The following is a 20,434-nucleotide window of genomic DNA, read 5'->3' on the forward strand; positions in this document are numbered from 1 at the left end:
CACCACATCGGAGTTTTCCTGACTTTGATGATTTCACCTCTCCGGGATGACGTCACATTCCAGTCCCATCACAGACACACTTAGAGCAAGATAGCGTGAGACTTTGGGGAGACAATCTCTACATGCTCAGCCCTCATCAGAGCCACAGATCGGCAGCCACTGGGAGACACTAGTCCAAAATCAATCTCAGTTATTCCTCATGATGACAAGTAATCCCTCTGTCTCTTGGGAAATAGGAAAACATTACAAAATAATAAGGGGAAGACAACATTTAACACGTGCCTGCTCTGTGCCAGGCACTATTCCAGTGCAAAATACCCAGTAATGAACAAACACTGCACTAGGAAGAGGCCGTCGGGAAGCAGTGGGAGCGAGGCTGAGCTCTGGGAAAGTAAAGGGAACAGGATGTTATTTACCATCCGAGATGCCTCCTCTTTCCTAAAAACTACCATCCACGGTCAGTGTTTCAACCTCCCTCAGAAGCTTCTTGCAACATAAAGTCCTAGAAGTCAGGGCTCTCAGGAGGTGTGGCCCAGGTTCTCCCAGCTTTCCTGATGACACAGCGCGTGCCCCAGTCACCTGGTGAGCAGGGAGCTGGAACTCATCACAGTGCCTCCTGGTGACACCGGACCACTCTGAGCGTGGGCGGGGCTCCATCCCTGAGCTGCGGGGGTGAAGCTGCCCGTCAACCGCTGCCACGCCTCCCTTCCCTGAGACTGGAATCCCGCTTCCCGGCAGTGGCCTCCACACCCGAGCAGCTAGTGGGCGACGGCATTCCTAGAGGGGTGGACAACGGCGACAGGCAGGTGGCCGGACTGCTGCTGCCCTTCGAAGGCTTAGGGTCAAGACGGGGACGCAGGGACTTCCCCGGCGGCCCGGTGGCCAAGACTCCGCGCTCCCAATGCAGGGGACGCAGGTTCGATCCCTGGTCGGGAAACTAGGTCCCACGTGACGCAACTAAGACCGGGTGCAGCCAAATAAATAAATAAATAAATATTTTTTAACAAACAAACAAACTGGGATGCAGTTGAAAGCAGACGTGCACTGGGCCCCTGCCGGGAGCACTACCAAACACCTTATGCCTTTGCTCAGGACCATGGGACGCCACACTTTCCAGGCTCCCTTGCCAGTCACCTGGCTTCTCAATAGGTTTGACAATAGGTGGCTGTGATGGGAGACTGAAGGCAGAGGAGGGGAAAACCAGGGCCTTTCCTGCTCCCTCCACCTCGGGCAGCACCGCCATCAGCAGCTAAATGTTCTCCGTGACTCCAGCCACTGCCCTTGTAGTTCCCACCATCACCCCGTCTCTAGACTCTGATGTCCCACCCTAGAGGTGACAGTGGCTTCTCCAGTCTCTGATCGTCTCCTTGTTCCCTGCTGGGCCTCTCAGCTCTTCCCATCAATGGGGTAAGCAATTCTCTGTATTAAATTCCCTCTGAAATCCCTGGTGGTTTCTGTTTTCCTAGCTGGCCCTGACTGTTCGATGGCTAACGTAGCACCTGGCCATCGGGGAACTTACGATAGGTTAGAGAATCAAGAATTAAATATATGCAAAATGCTAGTAAAATAAAATGTAGAAATTCTGTACATATGCTAAAAATGACTAAATTGTACATTTTAAATGGGTAGGTTTTATAGTATGTAAATTATGCCTCAATAAAGTTGTTTTAAAATATCCCGGAAAAGATGAAGTAAAATGGAGGGTGAGTAGATGAGACAAGTGACCCCCACACAGCTCTGAGCACAGTCCCCTGACAAAAAGAAACAAAATCTGAGTACGCGCTGCCAATATTTGTGGGCTTCCTTAAATTGTATACGTGTCAAACTCTGTTAACGTATGTTACCTTATAAAATAGCTACAAGATAGACATTTAAACAGAGAGAGAAACGTAACTAGAAATTCTGGCGATGTCTTGCTTAACCTCAGTGGATCACCTCACACATCTCCTGGGATGCCTACACCCCACTGTGAACCCAGAGACCACTGATGCAGGCAGTCAGCACAGAGATCTCTGCAAGGGACTTCCAGAGCAAGTAAAAGCGATGGGGGACCCCTTCCCTCCTGCCTGCCTTTCTGAAGGGGCCTAGACTAGGCTAATGCCTCAATAACAGCCACCACTTTATGACCCTCTTCTGACATTTACACATCGCTTTACAGTTTTAGAATGTAAAGTTTCTCACATAGGTTATCTCACTTACTCGCCCAAATCAAGAGAAGAGGGTCAAATAGGAGACAGACTGGGGAGATCTCAAATGCCTGACCAAGAGGAGTTTGGACTAGATCCCAAGAGCGGTGCTGCCACGTCAGATGTATCAGGTTACGGGGGGTGGGGGTGTCGACACTCCAGGGTGCCCCAAATAGCTGACTTCCTCTTTCAGGGTAGAGGCCCTGAGAGAACCTCAGGGAGCAATACTTATTCCCGTGGGCCTGGCTCTGAGGGAGGTGCCGAGAAGGCGGCAGCGAGCTCCCCACTCGGGGGCTCCCCTTTCAGCACTTCAGGCCCGAGAACTACGCTTAGCCAACAGCCATCCTACCCTTCTACTCACACTGCTTTCCCATCCACGTGACTATTATTGGTAAATCCAGTTTCCAAAAGGACGCCTTGATACCTTTACGTGGGCCTCCCAGCCAGGGGCAAGTGTGCAGCTGTCTCACTCCAGGGTACCTTCCCGTCTCTCTTGCTCTTGAGCTCAGCAGGCCATGTTCTCCATCCCATATTCAGCTCCCTCCCAGGAGACAAGGCAGGACTTTGTCCTGGTCCCTCCCTCTCCCTTTCTCCCTGTTCCATCCCCAAGCTGAGCTGTCTGTCCTGTCGTGGCAGGAGCATTAGGGGACCCGCGTGAACGGCTGGCAGGACAGTGCTCTGAAAAGCCTGAAGCCAGCTCTCCGGGGGGCTCCCCAGGGTGTGGAAGAGGTAGCCAAGGAAGCACAGGAAGTAGCTGCAATATCTAGTGCTGAGGTTCGTGTCCTTTTCCTACTGAAAAACCTTCAGCGACTCTCCTTTGACCAAAGTCCTAAGTGGGTCCCTTAACGGCCCTTGTCCACGGAGACGTGACAGCCACCTGCCAGGTGGGGAGCGGAGAGGCCCGTGTCTTCCCAGTAGCGGGTGGGTGTTGCCGGGACCTGAGCCGGCAGAGATGGCCATCTATTTATACTGAATAATATCTTCAAACTGAAGGCAGACCACGGCCTTGGCCTCAGATCAGCAGGTGGCAGGGGGAGGGAGCAGTAAGGCTTGGAGTCACCTGCAGAGGCCTCTGCCCCTGAGGGTGCCCGGGGGGATGGGGCTGCGGTGTTCCCCAGGGCTGAAACCTCTCTGCTCTACAGTCAGAAAACCTGGGTCAAATCCATCCCTAACGACCTTGCAACAAACAGGCTACTTAACTTCATCCATCAAGCCTCCTTCACACCTGTCTGAGGTTAAATGAAGCAACTCCCGTACTTTTATCAACGCGCCGTTCCTCTGACTCTTACAAAGACACGTGTCCCTCTGCCCTGCGTCCGAGCTCGTGGGTACCACACCTGTCCCCAGCTCATGGACAGAGCCGTGTCTCGCTGATGTCTGCTCCCTTCCCCGGCCAAGAGCCAAAGCCCCCAGAGCGTGTCGTGTTTCATCCGGATGCTGATGCCGCTGCCTCCCCCCTGCCCCCCACACCTACCGGAGCCCCAGGGGAAGCCTGTACCGGGTTAGAAATGGTTTCCAGGTTGTGCTTCTTCCTTCCAGGGATTTCCCAGATGACCCCGGCGTGTGGTGGGACACCGAACGGGTGGCCGACGTCCTCCTCCGGCATGTAGAGGCCAGCCGCATCAACCTGGTAAGGGGATGCCTTCCGCTCGAAGCAGAGGCCCAGCTGTGTCTGCCTGAAACCCACCGAGGAACACACACACCTTTCCTGAGTAACTGAAATCCCAGCGCTCAGACACAGGCAGAGATTTTTCCAAAGTGCGCCCTCTTCACCCACCCACTCCCACCCCTGTGCTGGCACCTGAAACCTCAGGACCCCACGAGCCTGCGCCACGACCCGCTGGCACAGAGCTTTCTACCAAGCGTTTTAGTTTTAAGGTATCCTTGTAACTTTGGAGGTAGGTGTTGTTATAATGCTCACCTTACACTGAGGAAGTTGAGGCCCCCAGAGGCCCAGCAGCTGCCCAGGGTCGCCAAGTATGAAGCTAGGATTTTAAGCCTGGAGTCCTCACTCCAGAAATTGCGAGGATAAATTCACAGCCCCTGCAGGGAGAACACTCTGGTCACGATTGGAGCTCTAGTGGGCATTCAATCCACCTGCAGAGGCGGACGGCCCAGCTACACCCACCTCGACTCTCGGGCCCCGCCGGCCCGGGCCCCGCCAGCGGTCGATCTTAAGGCTCCAAGAAGGTGTCCACCTCTAAAATAACGCTAACCCTTCAGGAGTTAATACCTAAAACCTACCATTCAAAGATCCAACCACTTGCTTTAAGTTTTGATTAAGCCTCGTTAAAAGATGATCCCTGCTGTTAAGCTTTTATCGGTGATGAATTCTCCAGGTGAACGGATTTGTTAGACCTTTGTTAAGAGCAGATTTTCGTGGATATATTAGACCGTCTTTGAGCTCTAATGACAGAAATGCAGCGGGAACTTCGTCCACATGGGCCAAAGGGCCACCTAACTGGCTGGCTCTGACCCACACAAGGCGGAGGTGCAGGGCTCTGCGCTGGCTTCCCTCTTTGTTCTGGCTGGAAATACGGTCACCCAGAGCCGCAGCCCCACCCCTCCCGGCTGTACTTCCCACAGGGTCTGAGGGTCACAGCTGGAGGGTTCACGGCCCGGGCCTGCTGCCTGGCCTGGGTCCTCTTGCCTGCCACCCCCCAGGCCATGCTCAGAATCTCTCAGGGCCCCAAGCCTGGCAGGGGGGCAGAGCTGGTCCTCCGGGCTGGCCTGGGGTACAGGGCAGGGCCTGTGAGGTGGGCCACAGTGGCCCTCGGCACCCCGGCTTCCCCAGGGCCAGTCCCCAAACTCTCCCTTCCCCCGCTTCGGTGCATGGGAACGGCTGGTTTCCCAGTAACTCCTGTTTGTAGGATAAACTCCCATCTTCGTGAACTTGGCCGCCTCCGACCTGGACCTTCCTTCGGGGCTCTTCACTGATGAACAGGGTTGGTCCTTGCTGAGGGGCCGGGTTGTTGTTTAGACCATGTTGCAGCCATGGCCCTGAACATCCAGGGAGGAGCTTCAGGGCACACACGCTCTGCGTGCCTTTCCTGCTCTCAGAAGAGCCTCCCAAGTTTGTGTCCCAGAAAAGTGATTTGTGGTCCAGGCCCGGCTTAAGACCGCCTTCTCCAAGAAGCTTTCCCGGACTTCTTCAGCCCTCTTTGGGACAGCATTTGTCGTGTGTCCTGCACCTGTGACATGAGTTGCTGTTTATCCTCTAAAGTACAGACCATGTCTTGTGAGCCACTATCTTCAAGAAGCGAGAGCAACCCCACTGTTCCCTCTTGTTTACTGGGGTCTGGGTAAGACTTCATTTGCCCAGAGATTTCTGCAGTTTAGCGGGGAAGGTGGATGGAGTTCTGCAAAGAACCGCAGACGCCATTGCTGTCAGGTCCTAACCTGCACGAGTCCAGGGCTAGAGGCAGATCAGCTCAGCCCTCCTCGAAGCAGGAAGAGAGGGGGCTTATCAGAAGGTATAGGATGAAGAAGAAACAAGGCCCTGAGGAATTTCAGAAGTGATGGAGCCAACATGCAGTGGCCCCAAGTTCCCAGACCAGGGAGTGCGCCCCAGCTCACCAGTGACAGCCCGGCCCCGGCATCACCTCCACCCGAGGGCAGCGGACACTCGGCCTTGACTGCTGTCCAGGTCCTACACTCCCACGTGGCTTCACTTGACCTTCACCTCGACCCAGAGAGGAAAGGCGGGCAGGCCTCACTCTTCCCATCTCACAGATGAGGAGACCAAGACACTGAAAGTTGACATCACTCCCAGGGTGACATGCTGCGACATGCCTGAGGGGCGGGGGCAGCTAGCGTCAGAGGTGGGAGTGGACACAGGGCCCACACTGGGCTGCGGGGAAGGGTGGGCTCAGAACAGGGTACCTGAGTTCTGGGGTGACCTTCTTTTAATACAGTATATTTTTTAGAGCAGTTTTAGGTTCACAGCAGAATTGAGCAGAAAGGACATACATACCCCCCGAGCCCACAATGTGTTACAGTCAGTGAACCAGCGCTGACACAGCATCATCACCCCAAGTCCTGGTTCACATTAGGGTTCAGTTCTGGTGCTGCATGTCCTGTGGGTTTTGACAAATGTATGACACGTATCCACCATAATGCAATTAGCTTATATGCCTTTTTAAAAAAATTTTCGGGACTTCCCTGGTGGCGCAGTGGTTAAGAATCCACCTGTCAATGCAGGGGACACGGGCTCGAGCCCTGGTCCGGGAAGATCCCACATGCCGCGGAGCAACTAGGCCCGTGCACTACAACTACTGAGCCTGCGCTCTAGAGCCCGTGAGCCACAACTACTGAAGCCTGCGCGCCTAGAGCCCGTGAGCCACAACTACTGAAGCCTGCGCGCCTAGAGCCCATGCTCTGCAATAAGAGAAGCCACCTCAGTGAGAAGCCCGCGCACCGCAACGAAGAGTAGCCCCCACTCACCTCAACTAGAGAAAGCCCACGCGCAACAACGAAGACCCAACACAGCCAAAAATAAATAAAATAAATAAATTTATTTTAAAAAAGAAAAAGAGGGCTTCCCTGGTGGCGCAGTGGTTGAGAGTCCGCCTGCCGATGCAGGGGACTCGGGTTCGTGCCCTGGTCCGGGAAGATCCCACATGCCGCAGAGCGGCTGGGCCCGTGAGCCATGGCCGCTGAGCCTGCGCGTCCGGAGCCTGTGCTCTGTGGCGGGAGAGGCCACAACGGTGAGAGGCCCGCGTACCGCAAAAAAAAAAAAAAAAAAAAAAAAGAGCGAACAGTCAAACCCACAGCCACGGTCTCCACACAGTCGGCCAAGCAATGGTCACACCCCCGACCCGCTCCCACGTCAGTTCAGATACACTCAGAACGTGAACAGGCACAAGGTTCTGGGGCCTCCTGTCCTTCCCGGGCCGCGGGGACGAGGCGGGAGGGACAGGTTCGGCACTGAGTGAAAGCCTGTGTGTCTCTGCAGGTGGTGACCTTTGACGCGGGAGGTGTGAGCGGCCACAGCAACCACGTGGCTCTATATGCGGCTGCCAGGTAGGGCGCTCTGAGTCTCCGGGCGGCTGGTTTCCCCGTCACTGTCCCCCCTCGGGCCATCAGAGAGCCATGCTCTCTCACCACCTGCTCCCGGGGGCAGTCGCCCTCGGGTCCTGGTATTATGGTCTCGTCTCCTGAACAGCTGAGTTTCCCCACCCCCGGATACGGCAAGTGGGGGAACGGATTTGATTTATCCCTCTGCTTTGGCCACAGAAAGCTTTAGGGCCAAATTTCAGTTCCTTGTAGCGCACGCACAGGACTAAGGATTGAGTTCTGGGGATCGGCGGCCCTCCTGGCTGCACCCTCTTTTCCCTCCTCTAACTCCAGCTTGTTTGCTCTCTCCTGCTGTGTATTCTGTGCACAATTTCAGACTTTCTTTGGAGAAGGAGGATGTGCACGTCATAGGAAACCTTACTTGTTCTTTGCAGCCTCTCCATGTGACTGACACGCACCTGCATTTCACCAGTAAAAAACCAGATCCTCACACATCTTGAGGGATTTCCTCGGGGTCATGGAGACCTAGAGCGTGTGTCCTGACCTCTGAAGCCGTGCTCCCCCTGGGCCCGTAAGCAGCTTGCTGGACGGGCCTGGGGTTAGGAGGGGGCAGCCTGACGTGAAGGACGATTTTATGACCCTCTTCTGAATGCGTCCAACGCTTTTCAGGGCTTGAAGTGCCGTTTCCAGGCGCGTCTCCAGGGCCCCTCCCTCCTCCACTTAGATGCTGCCTCCCAGCTCTTTCCCTGGAGATCATCCCCAGGGCTGTACCCAGAGCGCAGGACAAGTGGCCTCTGACCTCAGGGTTTTCTATTCCTCAGGCTCTGCGAGTGTGTGTGTGTGTGTGTGTGTCAGGCCTGTAAGTTCATCCGTTCCCTCAGGCTCTGCGTGTGTGTGCGTGTGTGTGTGTGTGTGTGTCAGGCCTGTAAGTTCATCCGTTCCCTCAGGCTCTGCGTGTGTGTGCGTGTGTGTGTGTGTGTGTGTGTGTCAGGCCTGTAAGTTCATCCGTTCCCTCAGGCTCTGCGGGTGTGTGTGTGTGTGTGTGTGTGTGTGTGTGTGTGTGTGTGAGGCCTGTAAGTTCATCCGTTCCCTCCCAGCTTCTCATCTTTAACTCCTGCTCTGGGGAATCCCTTCCAGATGAGTGCGTGTGTCTGTGTGTTGGTGGGTGAGTGCGTGTGTCTGTGTGTTGGTGGGTGAGTGCGTGTGTCTGTGTGTTGGTGGATGAGTGCGTGTGTCTGTGTGTTGGTGGGGGGAGGGGACTCTGCCCCATGCCTCCATCCCTCAGCTTTCAAAACAAGTTCATTGCTGGTGGACCCACCTCATCCCTCCTCTTAAGGCAGTGAGCACAGAAGGGCCTCTATGGTCAGAAGGGGTGGGGCAGGGTGTCAAATAGGAGAAAGGGGCATCAGAGAGGAAATACCAATTAACATTTTAAATATTCTCCACCACTCTCACATCTCAATTTCAAAAGAGAAAAACTTCACAGAGTCCACTGTCCTTACCTTCATATCTGTTGGGCAAAGCTTGGACCAGGGCACTTCATGAGCCACTGGCCACCTCCAGATCGGCTGACCTTGGGTAAGGGACCCACCCTGGTCCCTTCAGCTGTAGCCAAAGGTGTGGAATCCAGGGAATCTATATGGTGACTTGCGCTCAAGAAACTGCCTAGAAACCAACAGTGGAGGGACCCCAGGGTGGGGCAGGCGTGGCCCTGCCTGTTAGCTGCAGAGGGATGCTCACTGTCACCTGTCCTTTCCCTCCTCCAGGACCCTGCACGCACAAGGGAAGTTACCTAAAGGTAAGGCCTGTCCCTCCTGTAAAAGGTCACCGTTACCATCCCTCTAGGGTGAAACTGGTAAATATACGGAGAGCTGCCCTCAGCCAGGGCGGGGGTGGGGGGATGCAGGCCCACACTCTCCTGACTCAGCTCAGCGTGCCTGTCACGGCGGGTCCCCAGGTCTCGAAATCAGGTTGTATCCACTGGGAAGTATCCTCCGGATGTGAGGGAGGAGCGTGTAGTCGGGGTTCTCCAGAGAAACAGAACCAAACAGGACACACAGATAGATAGCTATGGTGGTATATGCACTTATATATATACATATAAAACAAGGAATTGGCTCACACAATTACAGAGGCCGAGAAATCTCGGGATCCGCCGTCGGCAAGCCGGGGGCCCAGGAGAGCTGGGGCGTCACTCAGCCCGAGTCCAGAGGCCTGAGAACAGGGGAGCCAATAGTGTAAATCTCAGTCTCGGGGCAGAAGACCGACGTCCTGCTCTGCAGTCAGACAGACAGGAATGGATTCTCCCTTCCTCCGCCTTCTGTTCTGTCCGGGCCCTCAATGGATTGGGTGAGGCCCACCCATGCTGGGGGAGCCTTCTGCTTTACCAAGTCATCCAATTCAAACGTGAAACACAGACACACCCAGAAACAACGTTTAGCCAAGTATCTGAGCACCCAGGACCCAGTCGGGTTGACACAGGAAGTTAACCTCCTCCGTAGGCCTTGCCCCTCACCTGCCTGGTTTCTCCCTGGCCAGGTCTGTTCCGCCTCTGGTATCCTTTCAGGATGTCCACCGAAACTCACACCCATCCCCCAGTTAACTGGCCAGGCTGTGGGTGACGCATGGGTGCTGGACGGGTCTGAAACTCTTCCCAACTCACAGGAAGGCGTCTGACCCGCTTGGCCAGTTTCTGTGCGACACCCCCTAACCTCCCTGAGCTGGTTTCTGTCACGATGTGCACCCTCACAGGAGAGCCCTGGGGATGGAATGATGGCCTTTCTGGCTGGCGGTGCCACGGGGGCTTCGGAACATGACCCTCGTGTGTTTGATCCTTGTATCAACCCTGGGAAACAGGCCAGTCCCACACTCATGACCAACACCATCATACAGATGGGGATACTGAGGCTCAGAGAGGTGAAAGGACTTCCCCAAGCCCGTCAGTTCTTTAGTGACAAGCAGGAACCAGGTCTCTGGCCTCCCAGGACAGAAGTCCTATCTGCATCCCCTCTCCCTGGGCCTCGATCCCAGCCTCTAGCAGCCGACCCTTCCCTGCTGGGGGCACAGAGCAGGTAGAGGGCGGCCGTCAGGTGTTCTGGGGCCCTTTCACCCTTCTTATCTGTGAGAATGATGGGCAAAGAGCAGCTCTGCTGACACTGCCCTGCCCTGAGCCCAGAGCAAGGGGTGGGCACCCAGGAAGATCTGCCTGAAGCAGCAAGTCTCCGCTCTGCCCGCCCCCCAGGGTGCTTGGTGCTCACGCTTCAGTCTGTGAACCTGCTGCGCAAGTACCTGTCACTGCTGGACCTGCCCTGCTCCCTGCTGTGTGCCCGCGATGCCCTCTTCCTGCTCAGCCGCCGAGAGGCGGCCCAGGCCCAGGTGAGGACCACCCCGCCACCCCTGTGCTCCCCCCCCAGGTCTGCGCCCCGTCCCTGGCTCTTCAAAGCCCCTCACCGAGGCCTTCCACAGCAGTTCTGTCCCCAGAGCTGGCCCGCAGCCAGACCCTGGGAGCCGCAGACCAGGGACTTGCACATTTTCTTCTGATTATAGAAATAATATGTGCTGGAAAAAAGGCAATTAATAATACAGGCTCAGTGTAGAAAATCTGGAAATACAGAAAAGAAGAAACCCCAGTGCCTGCAAGCCCACCCCTCAGGGGTAGCCACTCTTGACAGTATATACGCCCTCCATAAAGAGTATTCACGCACAGGCATTTAGAGCGGGGGCCACAGAGCCTGCTTATTTGAAACCTACTTTAGCAACATCACGACCATTTTCTCCAGGGTTATTAGGTGTTCACCTTGTAATGTCTGCCTGTGTTCCATGGCATGGGCGCACCATAAGATAGGTCACACACCCCTTATGGTTGGACATCTCGATTTACCGGTTTTTCCCTGCTACACGTGGACCAGTGCTCCCAGCTTGAGCCAAGAGGAACTCAGACCTGCCAGGAGCCTCTGTAAAGAGCCACTGGGGCTGACCACGGGTTGCCGGCTGAGGAGTCAGGCCCAGCGAGGCCCTCCTGGTGAAAACTCTTGGTGGTCGGTGGGGCAGGTGGTCTGAGAAGGCTGCTGGGGAGTTGTAGCCTTGACCCTTTCCATTTCTGCTATCCAAGTGGAAAGGTTCAAAGGCTAGAGCCCATGTTGAGCCATTAAATGACACAGGTGTGTAAACGGCTATCATTTTCTGGGAAGCAACAGTAGTAAATATCAGAACTCTTCTCAGAAGTTGTACTTACCTTTTGAAGTTCTTGATACGTTCAGTAGACACAAGCGGGTTGCAGAGCAATATATCAATAAATCTATACTTTCTCTGACCCACTAATTTTTATTTCCAGAATTTTATCCTAAAGAAATAAAGTTGTGTCCAGAGGCTGACGTACAAGAATGTTCACTAGTGTAATTTATGAGGCCCAAAAAAGGAGCTAAAATCATTTAGCAGGTGAATGATATGGTACTATATAATCAGAAAAATCATAGTTTTGAAACACACGTAGTGAAAATGTTCCAAAAGTAGGGAGGAAATAGCAACAATTTTGATATTTTGCAGTATTCCTTTGAAAATTCTGAACGAAAAGTAATAGGAAGAAAAGCTTGTAAAAAACCAAACTGGCCATAAATATATAATTACTGTAAGCGCCCATCTTATTGAGTGGGTGCTGCAGCCACTGAAAGACGAGGGAATCTACAAAATTGGCCACCTGGGCAGCAGGATGTGGGAAGCCCCTGTGACTCGGAATCTCTCACAAGTAGACAAGTGTGTTTGGACCACAGAGTTCCTATCTTCCCTCAACGTTTTTCTAAAATGAACCTTTTATTCTCACTATGGTCTTCAAAACTGAAACATTATTCTGTGAGTTCACACATCCATTTTGTTTCTGAAAGTCATTTTTATTTAAAAATTTTAGTTGTATTTCCTGTTGAAACCATGCTATGTAATATTTTGCCTGAATATGGTGATAATTCTCTTTATCAACTTAAAGCTTACAGTCATCACAGGGGTGTTTACATCCCTAAAGCCACGGATGTTCCAATAGTGAATATAAAATGAGCTTTTTACGTAAAGGTTTGCAATGATATTAGCTTAGATTATAAGCATTAATCATGGTACCTAGAGAAAAACAGGAACCATTTATATAGGTTGCATCTAGTTAAATCAGTTGTTGTGATCTATTCTGTTTAAAGACTGAGCTACACTAGATCTGAATGACAGGATAACGTTTCCCCCACTGTATGGCAAGGAGAGCCAGTACATATGGGTACTATTCCTTTCCTTCTTCTTCTAAGAGTGACTGTAATTACCCAGCTTGGCTAATCCATAGGAGTCTGGGCACAAAACAGCCCTATACGAGTTATATATGCAGGGTAGTGGAGCCAGGGATTAAGAATGTAGGCTCCACAGTCAACCAGACGGCTCTGGGTTTAATCTCAGCTTTACTCCCTACTTGCTATTTGAGACTGATGAACCAGTTTCCTCATCTGTTAAAAAAAGCAATAATAATAGTCCTTTACCCACAGGGCTGTTACACTGAGGTAGTGCTCGGCTGCATCAACACCCTCTGCTGTTATCACACCGGTATCAGGAGACAGGCGGGGGAGGCCAGTCCAGAGGGGTTCGAAGGGCACAGCAGAAGCCAGATCAGGCCATAGCTTGCAGTATGTGGGTGGGAGGAGGCCTGAAGGAGAGGAAGCAGAGTGAAAACAACAAACCACCGGCACCAGCACTCACGACCGGTCCTCTGATTCTTCCAGAGAGCCATGTCCTGCCACCGCAGCCAGCTGCTCTGGTTCCGCCACCTCTATGTGCTCTTCTCCCGGTACATGAGAATCAACTCTCTGCACTTCCTCTGAGCCGGGAAGGGCTCTCAGACCCAAGGAACAGAGAGAAAAATGGCCAGGGAGCCCAGGGTGTGTCCGGAGCGGCTCATCTCCCTGAGACAAGGAGATCCCAGCATAAGACTGCGTCCCGGGCCCGTCTCCTCCAAGCTGCCCGGCCTCTAAGAAAATGGAGGCCCTGCAGGCCACCGGCCTGTCCAGAATTGAGCTTCTTCCTCTGGGGAGCAAATCCACAACCAGCGGAACACACACCACCCGAGGACAACAGCCACCCTGCTGGCTTCTCAAGCTCTTGTGCAAGACAGTTTACATAATGCACAATGTATGTCAACCCCCTAACACAGACACGCAATTGTCGTAAATGAATGTAAAGTGCTCTGAAATCCCTTCTTAAATGCAATGTATTTTTACGTTGTTTCCAAAGCAGCCTCATCAGACATAAACACACACAAAAGAATGGTCTAGGGCTTCCTTGGTGGCGCAGTGGTTAGGAATCCGCCTGCCAATGCAGGGGACGCGGGTTCGAGCCCTGGTCCGGGAAGATCCCACATGCCGCGGAGCAACTAAGTCCGTGCGCCACACCTACTGAGCCTGCGCTCTGGAGCCCAGGCGTCTAGAGCCCGTGCTCCGCAACAAGAGAAGCCACCGCAATGAGAAGCCCGCGCACCGCAGCAAAAAGTAGCCCCCGCTCGCCTCAACTAGAGAAAAGCCCAGTGCAGCAACAAAGACCCAGTGCAGACAAATTAATTAAATAAATAAATTAATTTAAAAAAAAGAAGAATGGTCTATACTGAATTAGTTCAACCATAATTCCTTGGATTTATCTTTGTGGCCTACATACCAGATTTGAATCTAGGGAAGACATGTCCGTTTAACGGCATACAATCAAATATCTCACTGTCAGTCTTTTGGGAGAAGCAGGAAATAGGAAGAGAGATCTGGAGCTTAACACTCAGGAACCTATGTCCTAAAATGGTGCTACAAATAAAAGGGAAGCAAGGGGTCTGGCTTGGAAGCTGTTCCGAGTCCAGCTGGTGGTCCAGGAAGTGGCGCAAAGAGGGGAAGCTCCAATTCAGAAAGAGAGAAGACAAACGTGCCGTTACTGGGAACAGAATGGATAGGACAGCCACAAAAATGGAAGAGACTGAGAAAACTATAAGAGCTGATATGCACAGTCCAGGACAACAAAACTGAAAATCGAAAGGAAATGGATGACTTCCGAGTACACGTTGGACCACCGCCAGACCCTACCGTAATGTCACAGATAGGGTCCAAACACTTCAATCCCATAAAACGCAGGGTTGCATCACTGCAAGATGAGTGACAACCAGTTTTTTTAATCTTCCCAGGACTCAGCATCAAGCTAGTGCACCCAAGACCTGAAGGAGGTCGGCGTTCCTGGGCAGGTGGCTGTCCTGCTTCCTTGGCCGAGTCTAGGAGTGAGGGAGGGACACCTGTGCAGCAAGATGCTCGGGACCAAATGCATGGCAGCAGGGGGGAGAGGCAGAGGAGCCAGGCTCTGCAAGGGGCTGGACCCCCAATGGACGGAGGCTGGCGTGGTGGCTGTCTCCGTCCACTGGAGAGCTGCACACTGCTGCTTTTGTTGAGCCCTTGCAAAGTAAAAAACGCTCTCCTTAAACTGAGAGAGTCCCATCTGGGGGTCGCCTCCAAACCCCCTTCCACACCCACCCCCCCAGTACAGCTTTGGCCACCCACATTTGAGAATAGGAACTAGGGAAGAAGAACTGGATTATATCCAATGGTGGGCACCTTATTAATGGGACTTTACATGACTACAATTGACTTAAAAAGTGAAAGGGAACAGACCCAATAACCACAGAAGAAATTAGAAAGGTAATTATAACAGATTTTTTAAAGATTCCTAGTCTAGATGGTTTTGCAGCTATCTAAAAATAATTCCAATATTATTTAGAGCATAAAATAGAAAAGTACTCCAATTCACAGACAACAAAACATGAAATAGCACCAAAAAAAACCCTGAAATTTTATTTGTGAATACAGATGCAAAAATGTAAAAGAAAATATTAGCAAACTGAATCCAGCAGTGCATCAAAAGAATTACGACTCCATGACCAAGCAGGGTATTATTCCAGAGTGTAAGAATGGTTCTACTTTGGGAAATCCATCAACATAATTCATTACATCAACAAATTAAGAAGAAAAACCATATTCTACGCATAGGCACCGAAAGATAACAAAATTCAGTCACTATTCCTAATAACAACCTTCAAGAAAAATAGGAAAAAAGAATACAACGTAAATATAATAAAGACTATTTACCAAAATCTAGCACCTAAAACCAAGTGGACAAGGTAGAAAGGTAAGCTGCCATCATCGTGATTATCAAGGTTGTTCTGAAGGGTGAAGCTGACAAAGTAGGACAGAACAAGAAAATAACTGATATAAGTATTAGAAGAGACAGCTATGTTTAGAAACCCAAGAGATGTCCATAAAATCTACTAAAATAAGTGAGGGAATCTGGTAAGGCAGCTGGATAATAGATATCTTTACAAAAATCAATAGACTGTCTTTAATTGGCAATAATGTGACAGAAATGAAAATGGGGGAAAAAATCCCATTCTCATCAACTTCAAGAACTATAAAATACCTAGGAATAAGCTCAACATAAAAGATATAAGATCTGTCTAAATTTTTTTTTTTTTTTTGCGGTACGCGGGCCTCTCACTGTTGCGGCCTCTCCCGTTGCGGAGCACAGGCTCTGGACGCGCAGGCTCAGCGGCCATGGCTCACAGGCCCAGCCGCTCCACGGCATGTGAGATCTTCCCAGACCGGGGCACGAACCCGTGTCCCCTGCATCGGCAGGCGGACTCTCAACCACTGCGCCACCAGGGAAGCCCCGATCTGTCTAAATTTTATAATCACTATTAAAATTCCAGCTATCTTTTTTGCAGAAACTGACAAATTGATCCTAAAACAATATGGAATTGCAAGAGCCTCAGAAGCCAAACCATCTTAAAAAAAGAACCAAGTTGTAAGACTCACATGTCCCAATTTTAAAAACTACTACAAAGACCTAAATTTAAGAGCTAAAACTATAGAACTCTTAGAAGAAAACACAAATGTTAATCTTTGTGACCTTGGATTAGGCAACAGTTTCTTAAATATGATACCAACAGCACAAGCAACAAAAGAAAAAATAGAAACCTTTGTACATCAAAGGACACTATCAAGAAAGTGAAATGGAGGCTTCCATGGTGGCACAGTGGTTAAGAGTCCATCTGCCAATGCAGGGGACACGGGTTCGAGCCCTGGTCCGGGAAGATCCCACGTGCCACGGAGCAACGAAGCCTGTGCGCCACAACTACTGAGCCGGGGCTCTAGAGAGCCTGCAAGCCACAACTACTGAGCCTGCGCGCCTAGAGCCTGAGCTCCGCAACAAGAGAAGACACCGCAGTGAGAAGCCTGCTCACAGCGACGAAGAGTAGCCCCCGCTCACTGCAACTAGAGAAAGCCCACGCACAGCAATGAAGACCCAACACAGCCAAAAATAAATAAATAAAATAAATTAATTAATTTTTTTTAAAAAGTGAAATGGGAAAAAGTATTGGCAAATCAAATATCTGATAAGGACCTAGTATCCAGAATATATAAACAACTCAACAACAAAAAGACAACCTAATTAAAAGATGGGCAAAAGACCTGAATATACATTTATCCAAGATTTTCAAACGGCCAATGAGCACAAGAACATCATTTGTCATTAGGAAATGTCTATCAAAACTACAATGAGGGGACTTCCCTGTTGGTCCAGTGGTACAGAATCTGCCTTCCAATGCAGGGGACACGGGTTTGATCCCTGGTTGGGGAACTAAGATCCCACATGTGGCGGGGCAACTAAGCCTGCATGCCACAACTAGAGAAGAGAAAAGCCGCACGCCACACATAGAGAGAAGCCCGCGCGCCACAACAAGAGATCCCGCGAGCCACAACTAAGACCCAGCACAGCCAAAAAACAAAAACAAAACAAAAAAATGCAATGAGATACTATTTCACACCCAGTAGAAAGGCAGTGATTAAAACAAACTAACACAGACAATAACAAGCGTTGGTGAGCGTATGGAGAAATGGAACCCTCGAACATGACTGGTGGGAATGTAAAACGGTGCAGCTGCTGTGGCGAACAGTTTCGTTCTTCCTCAGTAACTTAAAGATTTACCATCAGACCCAGCAATTCCACTCCTAGGTATACACCCAAGAAAACTGAAAACACGTCTGTACAAAAACTTGTGCACGGGTGTTCGTAGCAGCATTATTCATAACAGCCAAAAAGTGGAAACAACCCAAATGTCCATCAACTGATGAAAAGATAAATATGGCATTTTGTATATTATTCAGCCATAAAAAGAAATGAAGTGTTTGACACATGCTATAGCGAGGATGAACTCTGAAAAACATTATGCTCAGTAAAATAAGCTGGGCACAAAAGGCCATCTACCGTACAAATCCACTTATATAAAATGTCCAGAACGGGCAAATCCACAGAGACAGAAAGTAGATTGGTGTTTTCCGGGGGGGGGAAAAGGAGTGATCGATGAGGAGTGTGGGGATTCTTTGGGGGATGTGCAGTGTTCTGTATTTGGCAGTGGTGAAGGCTGGACAGACTTGTGAATATATAAAAATCGCTGAATTCTACGCATTAAAAGGTACATTTTATGGTGCATGAATTCTATCTCAATTCAAGAAATAATACTGCATTAAAATGTTCTAGCTTACTCTAAGGATATGCACATGATAAAGCTGGCACTGCTCTCTGAGCCTGGTGATACTCACCTTACCTGCTAGCCTAGTAAATCCTGCAGAGTACAAATCTTATTTGTACGTTAACCCAGTTTTAGTGCTTACTGCTTTTCTTTTAAATATAGTTTTTAAAAGTTAAAAAAAAATTTAATGCAGGACATAAAACAAGCCCTGAATAAATGGAGAACTGTACCACGTTCCCTGATAGAGATTTAATATAAAATCCTTACAGGGCTTCCCTGGTGGCGCAGTGGTTGAGAGTCCGCCTGCCGATGCAGGGAACACGGGTTCGTGCCCCGGTCCGGGAAGATCCCACATGCCACGGAGCAGCTGGGCCCGTGAGCCATGGCCGCTGAGCCTGCGCGTCCAGAGCCTGTGCTCCACAACGGGAGTGGCCACAACAGTGAAAGGCCCGCGTATAGGAAAAAAAAAAAAAAAAAAACCTTACAAAGTTAATAAATAAACTGAAAAGCACCAAATATATATGGTATATACAAGTTCCAATTTCTAAACTTATATATTTACATGTTATATTCATCGATTCCCATTCTTACAGAGTTAACATATACATTTAATGTAGTTGCAGTCAGAAACTCCATAGATTATCTCTGGACTTGGATAAAATTATTTTTGAAATATATTAGAAGAGGAGATGTCCAAGGATAGCCAAAATATCAATATTAAAAACAATGCAGATATGGGACCTGCCTTTCTATACATTAAAACTTATAAAGCCACGGCAACCAAAACAGTATGATACAAGCAAAGGAGTATACAGATGTTGGACAGAAGAGAAAATCCAGAAACAGATCCATATTATATGAGAGCTACTGTACCGTAGAGGGGGCATTTTAACTCAGTGGAGAAACATTGAATAAATTGTTTCAGGATGGCTGGTCAGGCATTTGTAAGAAAACAAAGACTCCATACTTGATACCAAGTACAGAAACACACTGTACATGAATTACAGATTTATACACAAAAATCAAAACAATTAAAATATTGTTTAAGAAACTTGGGAGACTCTAAATGCATATATAACCTTGGAATGGGGCAGCCCTTACACAGCCAGGCTGGAAACTCATAAAAGGAGTAGAGGAAAAAAACAGATATGTCACAGGTTTCTGAAATTAACAGGTATCACAGATGTGTTAATAGCCCAAATATATAAAGATTGATAAGAAAACATCCCAAAAGAAAAATGGATTGAGGATGGAAAATTCATGAAAGAGGAAATCTAAATGGCCATTAAACAGGAAAAACTATTCAACCTCTGTAGTGCCTACAAATTAAGGCAAAGATGAATATCTATTTTTCACTGAAGGTGGTGATTGGATTAAAGTAGGAGTTTTCCAGGGAAGAAAATGAAGAAGGTAGAGGACATGAACAGGTCTGCCCCCTCCCTCCCTCTCGTTCTCTCTCTCCCTCTCGTTCTCTCCCTCTCATTCTCTCTCTCTCTCTCTCTCTCACAAACACACACACACGAAATAAATGTGAAAAAAATCCCACTACTAACTAAAGAAACACAGATTATATGAAAATGCCATTTTCACTTATCTAATTTGCAAAGATGTCTATCAATAGTAACGCCCAGTGTTCTGTAGGCGAGGGAATGGACACATATATGCTGCTGGGGCAAACAGAAGATGGTGGAATCTTCTGGAAATCAGTACGTCAGAAATCTTTAAAATGTACATATCCCTGGACTCCACGTGCACTTATCCTTGGGAAGTAGAAACTCGTACAAAGATGCACAGACAGTTGTTTGATGTGCAGCACTGATCAGAGGGAGAACAGAATCAAGCGGCTACGGCAATGATCTCCCGACTTTTGAGTTTTCAATAATGTATACATTCTAAGTGCACATTATAAAACATACGGAAAAAAAAATGTAAAGGATAAATAGGAGTTCTAACGTTTTCTTCCCACCCATAATGGACCCTCTTGAGCACTTCCTGGAGGGAGCACACCTCACGCTGGAGACCACCCGACCAGCCTATCGTGTAAAGTCAGTGAATCCTGAGAAAAGTGAGCCAGTCAAACTGTGTGGAGGGACGGACAGAACAGGACGTTCACGCTCTTGGGCCCACAAGAGGTCGGGCAGCAGAAACATGGTTCTGGTTTGATCAGAGTGTTAAGGTCTTGGTCAAGTTTGAATCCTACAGGTACCCCTGCCAGGGGCTCCCATCCCTCATGGACAGTATTACCAGAAAAATCTACATGAAGTGTAGTCAACTTCAGTAATTAAAAGCTGGATAACACAGGGTCTGACCCAGTGCCCCTGGGGGAAGGTCTTGAGGAGTTTGGGAGCGGTGAGGTCTTCAAGGGAAAGGATTCCAGTGATCTACAGGGTTCATCAGAGTCTATGAGCGCGGAATTGCTGAGGGTCGTTCCTCCCACCGACCTAGGTCTACTCCGTATGGATGATCACGGTGGCAGCCTTGCTGCCTGAAAGGAAGCCACCAGGAACAGCAGAAACGTGCTCTCCCGGAAGCCGTCTGCCAGCCTGGGCCCCGAGCAACGGCTGTGTCCCAGCGCCAGGGCTGCTCTCCCCGCCCGAGGGGAGCAAAAGAGGGCGAGCTAGGGGTCCACAGACCGTCCCCGAGCACCTCCTCAGTCACA

General features: G+C 50.0%; 1 protein-coding gene across 2 annotated transcripts in view; it reads left to right on the top strand.

The window, feature by feature from the left end:
* PIGL (phosphatidylinositol glycan anchor biosynthesis class L) overlaps positions 1-20,434 on the top strand; it is a 74,203-nt gene that overhangs the window by 42,399 nt on the left and 11,370 nt on the right. Inside the window, exons 3-7 of one of the 2 annotated variants that reach the window (XM_022560926.3) lie at positions 3,726-3,816; positions 7,141-7,208; positions 8,969-9,000; positions 10,444-10,577; positions 12,950-13,171. In XM_022560926.3, coding sequence (XP_022416634.1) covers positions 3,726-3,816; positions 7,141-7,208; positions 8,969-9,000; positions 10,444-10,577; positions 12,950-13,048 — 424 coding nt within the window. In that variant the 3' untranslated portion in view covers positions 13,049-13,171. Of the gene's footprint in view, positions 1-3,725; positions 3,817-7,140; positions 7,209-8,968; positions 9,001-10,443; positions 10,578-12,949; positions 13,172-20,434 lie in introns of those variants that run through there. The other variant, XM_089900294.1, reaches the window with a different exon arrangement.

This window comes from Delphinapterus leucas, chromosome 19 (genome assembly GCF_059928025.1).
Source record: "Delphinapterus leucas isolate spDelLeu-1000000601 "Yukka" chromosome 19, BTC_Dleu_Yukka2, whole genome shotgun sequence".
NCBI lineage: Eukaryota > Metazoa > Chordata > Mammalia > Artiodactyla > Monodontidae > Delphinapterus > Delphinapterus leucas.